At 46.2% G+C, this 12,857-nt stretch overlaps 1 protein-coding gene across 1 annotated transcript; it reads right to left on the bottom strand.

The window, feature by feature from the left end:
* Positions 1–3,881: 3,881 nt before the first annotated feature.
* On the bottom strand, positions 3,882–7,838 carry LOC121852509 (NACHT, LRR and PYD domains-containing protein 9C-like). The gene is made up of 3 exons (XM_042346474.1): positions 7,692–7,838; positions 4,145–4,312; positions 3,882–3,978 (listed from the first exon to the last, which is right to left on the bottom strand). The coding sequence occupies exons 1-3, from the start codon at positions 7,787–7,789 to the stop codon at positions 3,882–3,884; spliced, it is 363 nt and encodes a 120-aa protein (XP_042202408.1). The 5' UTR covers positions 7,790–7,838.
* Between the last annotated feature and the right edge of the window lie 5,019 nt (positions 7,839–12,857).

The following is a 12,857-nucleotide window of genomic DNA, read 5'->3' as shown; positions in this document are numbered from 1 at the left end:
TCCGTTCCTCTGGCTCTGGTCTGCTCCACATCCCCCGCCCCAAACGCACTACCATCGGTGGTCGGGCCTTCAGCCTCTCAGCCCCGAGGCTCTGGAACTCTATCCCCAGTGCCTTCGCCGCCTCCTCCCTTTCCTCCTTCAAGGCCGGTCTCAAGACCTTTCTCTTTGACCTTCAGCCTTCAGCTCCACTCTCGACTCTCTACCCCCTCCTCGCTCCCTCCCTTCCCTCCCTTCACCCTGACCAGCTCCCCCCTCCTCGGCCCCTCCCTTCCCTCCCCTAACCCTGACCATTTGCCCCCCAATGCTCGGGTCCTGACCTAACTGTGCAGCGCCTTAGGACGTCCTCCCGATGTGAAAGGCGCTCTATAAATGGAATTTTGTTGTTGTTGTTGCTCACACACACACATATACACACTTACTACTCTCTCTCACACACACACACATACTGACTGACTGCTAACACACACACACACTGACTGCTCTCTCTAACACACACACACTGACTGCTCTCTCTAACACACACACACTGACTGCTCTCTCTAACACACACACACTGACTGCTCTCTCTCACACACACACACTGACTGCTCTCTCTCACACACACACACTGACTGCTCTCTCTCATACACACATACTGACTGCTCTCACATAGACACACACAACTCCACACATACTGACTGCTCTCACACACTTACTGACTGCTCAAACACACACACTGACTGCTCTCCCCCCACCCACACACACCCGCACACACACTGACTGCCTCACACACACAAACTGCTCTCACACACATACTGACTGCCTCACACACACACACACACACTCACTGACTGCTCACACACGCACACACACTGACTGCTCACACACATACACACACTTACTGCTCTCTCACACACACAATGATTGCCTCACACACACACACACTGACTGCTCTCTCTCACACACACACACGCACACTGACTGCTCTCACACACAAACTGACTGCTCTCTCACACACACACACTGATTGCTCTCTCTCACACACACACGCACACTGACTGCTCTCACACACAAACTGACTGCTCTCTCACACACACACACTGATTGCTCTCTCTCTCACACACACACACTGACTGCTCTCACACACACTGACTGCTCTCTCTCTCACACACACACACACACTGACTGCTCTCGCACACACACACTGACTGCTCTCACACACACACACTGACTGCTCTCTCTCACACACACACGCACACTGACTGCTCTCACACACAAACTGACTGCTCTCTCACACACACACACTGATTGCTCTCCCTCACACCCACACACATACATACTGACTGTTCCGCACACACACAAACACACTGACTGCTCTCTCTCACACACACACACACTGACTGCTCACTCATACACACACACTGACTGCTCTCACACACACACAATGATTGCCTCACACACACACACTGACAGCTCTCTCTCACACACACACACACACACTGACTGCTCTCACACACTCTGACTGCTCTCTCTCTCACACACACACACACACACTGACTGCTCTCTCACACACACACTGACTGCTCTCGCACATACACACACTGACTGCTCTCTCACACACACACACACTGACTGCTCTCTCTCTCACACACACACACACAGACTGCTCTCTCTCACACCCACACACACTGACTGCTCTCTCACACAGTGACTGCCTCACACACACACACAAACACACTGACTGCTCTGTCACACACACACACACACACACACACACACTGACTGTCACACACACACACACACACACACACACACTGACTACTCTCTCTCACACACACTGACTGCTCTCCCACACACACACACACACACTGACTGCTCTCCCACACACACACACACTGACTGCTCTGACACACACACACACACACTGACTGCTCTCTCTCACACCCACACACACTGACTGCTCTCACACACAGTGACTGCCTCACACACACAAACACACTGACTGCTCTGTCACAAACACACACACTGACTGCTCTCACACACACACACACTGACTGCTGTCACACACACACACACTGACTACTCTCTCTCACACACACTGACTGCTCTCCCACACACAGACTGCTCTGACACACACAGACACTGACTGCTCTCTCTCTCTCACACACATCGACTGCTATCTCACACCAACACACACTGACTGCTCTCACACACACACACAAACACAGTGACTGCCTCTCACATACACACACACACAGACTGACTGCTCTCCCACACACAAACACAAACACTGACTACTCTCTCTCACACACACTGACTGCTCTCCCACACACACACACACACACACTGACTACTCTCTCTCACACACACTGACTGCTCTCCCACACACACACACACACACATACTGACTGCTCTCTCTCACACACACACACACACACACTGACTGCTCTCTCTCACACACACACACACACTGACTGCTCTCTCTCTCTCACACACACACACACTGACTGCTCTCCCACACACACACTGACTTCTCTCTCTCTCACACACACACACACACTGACTGCTCTCTCTCTCACACACACACACACTGACTGCTCTCTCTCTCACACACACACACACACACTGACTGCTCTCCCACACACACACACTGACTGCTCTGACACACACAGACACTGACTGCTCTCTCTCTCTCACACACATCGACTGCTATCTCACACCAACACACACTGACTGCTCTCACACACACACACAAACACAGTGACTGCCTCTCACATACACACACACACACACAGACTGACTGCTCTCCCACACACACACACACACACTGACTACTCTCTCTCACAGACACTGACTGCTCTCCCACACACACACACACACATACTGACTGCTTTCCCACACACACTGACTGCTCTCTCTCTCTCTCTCTCACACACACACACACACACTGACTGCTCTGACACACACAGACACACACACTGACTGCTCTCCCTCTCTCTCACACACACTGACTGCTCTCTCTCTCACACTGACTGCTGTGCCACACACACACACTGACTGCTCTCTCTCACACACACATACTGACTGCTCTCCCACACACACACTGACTGCTCTCCCACACACACACACACACTGACTGCTCTGACACACACACACACACTGACTGCTCTCTCTCTCTCACACACATCGACTGCTATCTCACACACACACACACACACACTGACTGCTCTCTCTCACACACTGACTGCTCTCCCACACACACACACATACTGACTGCTCTCCCACACACACACACACAGACTGCTCTCACACACACACACACTCACTGCTCTCACACACACACACACACTGACTGCTCTCCCCCCCACACACACACTGACTGCTCTCTCTCTCTCACACACACACACTGACTGCTCTCTCTCTCTCTCTCTCTCTCACACACACACACTCACTGACTGCTCTCTCTAACAATCACACACTGACTTCTCTCACACACAGACACACACACACAGACTGACTGCTCTCTCACCCACTATCTCATAGACACGCACTGACTGAGGCAAACACACACACACAGAGTTAGAGAGACGGAGACTAAGAGAGATAACGAAAGAGAGAGCCTGAAATAGGGAGACGGAAATATATAAACTGAGAGGGACTGACACAGAGAGAGAGAGAGAGACTGTGAGAGAAAGTGCAATAGTTGTGGTCACTTACAGCAGTTTAGCAGTGACTGAGGGTCGGGGCTCTCCAGCCGCCCGCACGCCCGTAGGCGGTGTGTGTCAATAACGGTCCCCAGAGCAGAGATGGGAGAGGAATCAGGATCAACATCTTTAATAATCAGTCACTACAGTGCACAGAATATATTCCATATTACACAGACTGTGTGGACAGTCACTGCCTCAGTCAGTGCACAATATCACTGACAGCTCAGCTCTGATTTCCTGCAGTGACCGCAGCTGTTTCGCTCCGTCTGAACTGAACCCATTCCCACACAGCCTGAAACACATTAAACAGGAAATAAACTCATGGTATAATGGTACAAACTGTAAACTGTTCGTGTCGCAGTTTAATACATAAATAAATCCCTTCAAACTGTTTCCATTCTGATACGCAGCCCTTTCTCTGTGTGTTTATCACATTAAACACTGACACAAACACTCACCCGATCCCCTCCAGACTGGTGCAGGTCTGTATGAGGCGGCGGAGAGCGGAGACAGAGCCGTCTGTGAAGGAATTAAACCCCAGGTTCAGGATCCTCAGTGAGCGGTTTGTACTGAGAGCGGAGACCAGATCATCAGTGCAGCCATCGGTCAGTCTGTTACTGTCCAACCTGGAGATCAGAGACACAGAGACATGACAGGGATCAGAGTAAACACAGTGGGTATAACCCACTGTCACTCACAGTTTGTTTGATGCCGGACAGGTTGTAAGGGTACACACACACACTAACACACACACTAACACAGACAAAAACAACGCCGCAGATACACACTTACTCTCACATACACAAATACACACAAACACATGACGCACAGAAATATACACACAAACACAAACAAACAGAGTCACATAAACAGAGAGACGCGCACACAGACACACACATACACACATAAATACACACACTCACGCAGACAAACAAACACACAAACACTCTCACACAGACGCGCTCACACAGAAACATACACAATCACACCCAAAAACTCACCCACGCAAACACATACGTACGCAAACACACACACAGAAACTCACACAAGCAAACACACACACACACACAAACAATCAATCATTCACACAAACGCACACACAAACAATCAATCATTCACACAAACGGCCACATAAATGCACGCAAACACACACACAGAAAAAAACACACGCACGCACAAACACGCATACACACACAAACATACATAAACATTCACACAAACAAACACAAATACACACACACAGAAACACACAAACAAACGTACACGAAAACAGACTGACAAACACGCACACACACACACCCACAAACATACAAAGGCACATAAAGACACACTCAAAAACATACAATCACAAACAGAAGCACAGCACATACAAACAAACACACATATATAAATAGACATACACAGAAACACACAAACACACACAAAAACTCACACAAACACTCACAAACTTATACACACAAAATCGAACACACGCCAACACACACACTCAAACTCACACACACCCAAACATAAGCACAATCACTCACACAAGCTCACATAGAAACATAAACAAAATGGCACACAAACACACATACATACATGCACATACACACATAAACAAACACAAGACCCACAGACAAGTAAACACACACACAGAAACACAAGCAAACACACTCATGCAAGCACACACATACACACACAAACAAACACATGTCGCACAGACAAATACACACACACACACAGATAAAGACACACAGACACATATACACAGACAAACACACAGAAACAAACGCACACATTCACAGAAACATAAATAAACGGACACACACAAACACGCAAACATACACGTAAACACACACACACGCAGAAAAAAGAACACAATTACAAACACACACATACACAAACATACATAACCATACACGTGAAAACAGACGCACAAATACACACAGAAACACACAAAGACACAAAAACAAACTCACAAATACGCGCACACAAAAACACAACAAACAATCACACACATACACATAGAAATATATATAGAGACAAAGAGACACACACTCACAGACAAACAAACACAAAATCAAATACAAACACAGACATAAAAACACATACATAGATTCACACAGACAAACATACGCAAACACACACACACAAACACACACAGAAAAACCCACAAACATAAACACACATACACACAACCAAACACACAAACGTGCAAGCACACAGACACAACCACGCACACACCCGCAGACACGCAAACACACTCACACACAAACACACACACACAAATACACAATAACATCAATCAAATTGCATTTACAGAGCGCCTTTCACGTCGGCAGGACGTCCCAAAGCGCTGAACAGTCCGCTGTCGGGGCCTGAGCATGGGGGAGGGGTGGGGAAGGGTGGGGGAGGGTGGAGAGGGTGGGGGTGGGGTGGGGGAGGATTGGGGTAGGAGTGAGGGAAGGCAGAGCGGTGGGAGGGAGACCAAAGGCACGATGGAAGAGAAGGGTCTTGAGACCGACCTTGAAGGAGACAAGAGAGGAAGTGAGGGGAAGGGACCGTGGGATGGAGTTCCACAGTGTGGGGCAGAGAGGCTGAAAGCCCGGACACCGATGGGAGGGCGGGTCGGGCGGGAGACATGGAGCAGCCCAGAGCCCACTGGCCGGAGGGAGCGGGCAGGTTGGTAGGGAGTCAGCAGGTCAGAGAGGGGAGGAGGGGGCGAGAACGGGGATGGCCTTAAAGGTGAGGACGAGGATCTTGAACTCGATCCTGTGGGATACACACACAGAATCGCACACACTCACAGGAACACACACAAACACACACGGAATCGCACACACTCACAGGAACACAGACAAATACACAGAATCGCAAACACTCACTGGAACATACACAAAAGCACACAACAACAACAACAAGATTACAGTTGTATATCGCCTTTCATGTCGGACGTCCCAAGGCTCTGACACACACACACTTACAAACACAATGTCACACAAATACACATATAGAAACACACAACAAACACACACAAACATAAACACAAGCAAACACAGTCGAACGAATACAAATACACACAGAAACAAAAATCCCCGCAGAAACACACAAACACAGACAGAGACACACACATCAACACATCCAGACACACAATATATCTACTCAAAAACACAAAAACAGAAACAAAGACAAACACACACACAAACACATTGATTTACACACACTTACGAAAGCACTCACAAAAGCACACAGACCCACATACACAGGCAAACGAACACATACACACACGCACACAAAAGCATGTGCATTGACACGCACACACACACAAACACATGCACTGACACACACACAGAGGCATACATACACACAGTGTTGTCATGGATTAATGTTAAAGTGTGGTTCAAGAATCTAAAATAGAAGTGCAAAGGCGGGAAAGCTCATTGACTGAAGGCAGAACCCCAAACAATGGCAATATAAGGTCAGGACTTACAAGGACACGGAAAGTCCTTGTGGTTAAAGGGAGAATTGAAATTGAAAGCATATTTATGGATATAACCATACAAGGAGTTGTTTCTCTTAAAAAAAAGACAGTTTTGTTTGGAGTTATTCAGTTATCTTTAAACAAAGGTGTGTGAGATATCTCTCGGGAACGGTAGCGGAGCAGTGAGAGACATGACCAGTGCTGTGACAGGAATCCGCTCGGTACCGTTTTGTGTCTTGCGTATTATTTTATTGTTTCATTTATTTGTGAATTACCTGCTGTTCTGTCCTGAATAAAGTGACTGAACTCAACCAATTGGTAAACTAGAACCGGGTCATTCTAAAGTCGTTGTAGATAGTTGCAAAGGACACACCCACACACACACATTAACACACGTTGAGAGTTTGATGTAAACGATGGTTTGTGGCCTCACACTGTCACACCGATTCCTGTCACAATATTCAGCCGCACTGATCAGACAGTCACAATAAACACATTGAGATATTGGAGTCATTCAGACTCTGGAGACACAGTGCGTTACTTACCACAGACTCTGTATTTTACACTCCATGTTCCTGAGAGCCTCACACAGTAGCTTCACTCCACAATCTGTCAGATTATTATGGTTCAGGTTCAGCTTCATCAGTGAGTGGTTTGTGCTGAGAGCGGAGGTCAGATCCTCGGTACAATCCGCTGTCAGATTGTTACTGTCTAACCTGGAGATCAGAGACACAGAGACATGACAGGGATCAGAGGAAACGCAGTGTGTGTAACCCACTGTCACTCACAGTTTGTTTGATGCCGGACAGGTTGCAGGAGTTCATACACACAAACACACACATACACCAACACACATAAACACAGACAAAAACATCGCCGCAGATACACACTTACTCTCACACACACAAATACACACAAACACAAACACATGACCCACAGAAATATACACACAAACACACACAAACAGAGTCACATAAACAGAGAGAAGCACACACAGACACACACATACACACATAAGTACACACACTCACACAGACAAACAAACACACAAACACTGTGACACAAACGCGCTCACTCAGAAACATACACAATCACACCCAAAAACTCACGCACGAAACACATACGTACGCAAACACACACACAGAAACTCTCTCACACACACACAGACACACACACAAACAATCAATCATTCACACAAATGCACACACATATGCACACAAACACAACCACACGCAAACACACAGAAAAAAACATGCATGCACAAACACGCATATACACACAAACATACATAAACATTCACACAAACACACAAATACACACAGAAACACACAAACAAACAAACGTACACGAAAACAGACTGACAAACACGCACACACAAACACTCACAAAAATACAAACACACATAAAGATACACTCAAAAACATACAAACACCAACAGAAAAACATAATGTGCAAACAAACACACACATATAAATAGACATACATAGATACACACAAACACACACAAATATACACACACACAGACTCACACGCACACACAGAAACACACACAAAAACTCACGCACTCACAAACTCGAACACGCAAAATCGAACACACGCCAACACACACACTCAGACACAGACACACGCAAACATAAGCACAATCACTCACACAAGCACACATACAAACACAAACAAAATGGCACACAAACACACACACATACATGCACATACACACATAAACAAACACTTGACCCACAGACAAATACACTCAGTCAACACACAAACGCATGATCCACAGACAAGTAAACAAACACACACAGAAACACACGCAAACACACTCATGCAGGCACACACATACACACACAAACAAACACATGTTGGACAGATAAATACACACACACACACAGATACAGACACAAAGACACATATACACAGACAAACACACAGAAACAAACACACACACTCACAGAAACACAAACAAACGGACACACACAAACACATGCAAACATACACATAAACACACACACACACAGAAAAAAAGCACACAAGTACACACACAAATACACATACACAGACATAAACAAACATACATAACCATACACACGAAACCACACGCACAAATACACACAGAAACACACAAAAAAAGACACAGAAAAACAAACTCACAAATACGCACACACAAAAATACAACACACAATCACACACACACATGGAAACATACACAAAGACAAACAGACACACACTCAAAAACACACAAACAAACAAAGGAACACAAAATCAAATACAAACACAGACATAAATATACATACATAGATTCACACAAAGAAACATACGCAAATACCCACACACAAACACACACAGAAAAACACACAAACATAAATACACATACACACAATGAAACACACAAACCTGCAAGCACACAGACACAACCACGCCCTTACCCGCAGACACGCACACACACTCACACACACACACAAATACACAATAACATCAATAAAAATCAGATCCTCGGTACAATCAGCTGTCAGATTGTTACTGTCCAACCTGGAGATCAGAGACACAGAGACATAACAGGGATCACAGTAAACACAGTGTGTGTAACCCACTGTCACTCAGTTTGTTTGATGCCGACAGGTTGTAGGGGTGCGACACACACACACACAACAGGATAGACACCAACCCAGACATGCAGCCACAGATACATTCCTACTCACACACACATAAAAACACATGACCCACATACAGATACATACAAACAGACACAAACACCCAAACACACACAGATGTGCACACATAGACACACACACACACTGAAATACACACATACATATAGAAACACACATACACACACATGCACATAAATAAATGCACACACACACAAACGCACCGACGCAAACACATACGTCCGAAAACACACACAGAAACACAAAAAAGAGCACAGACACACGAATGCACACAATCCCCCACACTCAGAGAAACACACACAAATATATACTCACACAGACACGCACGCAAACGCACACACAAACACATGCAAAAGCACATACGTAAACACACATCAACACAGAAGTAAACACAAGCTAACATACATACACAAACTTACACACAAAAATACACACACACAGAAACACACAAACAAAGAAGAATACACAAAAACAAACTCACAAACACGCACACACGTACACACAACAAACACAATACACAAACACAAACATAAACATACATAAAAACAGAAATAAATACATAGAGACACACAAAATCACAAACACGCATACAAATGCACATACATAGATACACAAACAAACAAACAAATATGCAAATATACACAAAGTCAAACAAGAAACCAACCAACAAGCACAAGCACTGAAACACATGTACCCAACATCGCACATCCGCATACACACACGCGCGCAAACAATCACACGCACACATACAAACATAAACAAAATCACACACAAACACACAAATAAATGCAGATACGCACACAAATACATGTCCCACAGCCAAATACACTCACAGACATGCAAAGAAACACAAATAGACATACACAGATAGACACACACAGAAACACAGAAACACACACACATAAGTACAAATACGCACGCAAACAAACACATGATCCACAGACAAATATTAACACACACACACAAACACACTCACGCAACCACACACGCGCAAAAACTCATACAAGCACACACACAAAAATGAACAAAACCACACACAACCACACACATATAAATACACACAAACACACACAAACACATGACCCACAGAAAAAATGCACCCACACAGAGACAGAAACACACAGACAGAAAAACATGCACACATACAGAGACACGTATACACACATGCACACAAACACACACACACAAATACACACGCAAAATTACACGCACAAACACACACCCATACAAATGCACTCACACAAACGCACACACAGAAATACGCAATCACAGACACAAAAACTTACCCACACAAATACATACAAAGAAACACCAACCCACAAACATACACAATCGCACACACACACAGTAACACACAGAAATAAGCACACAAACAATCACACAAACACACAGGCATAAACACACATACACAGAAAAAAAGCACACAAGCGCAAATTCACACACATACACAAACATGCAGAAACATACAGACAAACACTCGCACAAATATACATTCAGACACACAAATACACACAAAAACAAACTCACAATCACGCAAACACATGCACACTCAAACAAACATAACACACACAATCACACACATGGCAACACACGTAAAGATACACTCAAAAGAACACAAACACAAACAGAAGCACAAAATCAAATACAAACACACACATAAATACACATACACAGACACACACACACAAACAAACACATAAACAAAAGCAAATACACACACAAGCACACAATCAAACACACAATTAAAACATACAAAGAAAAACATGCAATTACACACAAACACACACGCGAGCACACTCACGCAAACAAAGGCAAAAACATACACATAAATACACATACAAACTCTCAAACACACAGACACACCCAAAAACACACATATACACTGACACGCACACAAACACAAATACACAACAACGTTAACAAAATGACAATTACAGAGCGCCTTTCACGTCCGGAGGACTTCCCAAAGCGCTGAACAGTCGGGGGTCGGGGCCCGAGCATGGGGGAGAGGTGGGGAAGGGGTGAGTACTGGGATTGGTGGGGGAGGGGTGGGGGAAGGCAGAGAAGTGGGAGGGAGATCAAAGGCACGGTAGAAGAGAAGGGTCTTGAGACCGGCCTTGAAGGAGGCCAGGGAGGAAGTGAATGGAAGTGACCATGGGAAGGAGTTCGAGATTGTGGGGGCAGAGAGGCTGAAATCCCGGTCGCCGATGGGAGGGCGGGTCGGGCGGCAGACATAGAACAGCTCGGAGCCCGCTGGACGGAGGGAGCGGGCAGGTTGGTAGGGAGTCAGCAGGTCAGTGAGGGGAGGAGAGGGCGAGGCCATGGATGGCCTTAAAGGTGAGGATGAGGATTTTGAACTCGATCTTCTGGACGATGGAGAGACTTGGATGAGCGGTGGGTCGGGCGAGGGTGGGTGTGATGGGGTCCGGGCGAGGGTGGGTGTGATGGTGTCGGGCGAGGGTGGGTGTGATGGTGTTGGGCGAGGGTGGGTGTGCTGATGTCGGGCGAGGGTGGGACTGATGGGGTCGGGCGAGGGTGGGAGTGATGTGGTCGGGCGAGGGTGGGAGCGATGGAGTCGGATGAGGCTTGGAGAGATGTGGTCGGGCGAGCTTGGGAGTAATGGGGTCGGGCGAGGGTGGGCGTGATGGGGTCGGGCAAGATTGGGACCGATGGGGACGGGGGAGGATTGGAGTGAAGGGGGCGGGAAGTCTGGTGTGTGTGAGTACACGGGCTGCAGAATTTGGATGATCTGCAGCTGTGAAGGGAAGTGTTGGGAACACAAACACAGACACAATCGCACACACTCACAGGAACAACACAAACACACACAACAACAACAATATTTGTATAGCACCTTTCACGTCGGGAGGGAGTCCCAAGGCGCAGACACACACACAAACACAAAGACAAACATCTACAGAAACATACACACAAACAAACGGACGCGCACAAATACACACACAGAAATACAGAAACAAACACACACGTACACAAGAAAAACACAGAAGCTGACTCAAAAACACACACAAACACACTCACAAAAAC

Source organism: Callorhinchus milii, unplaced genomic scaffold, assembly GCF_018977255.1.
Source record: "Callorhinchus milii isolate IMCB2004 unplaced genomic scaffold, IMCB_Cmil_1.0 Scaffold838, whole genome shotgun sequence".
NCBI lineage: Eukaryota > Metazoa > Chordata > Chondrichthyes > Chimaeriformes > Callorhinchidae > Callorhinchus > Callorhinchus milii.
This window is presented reverse-complemented; position numbering and strand designations above follow the sequence as displayed.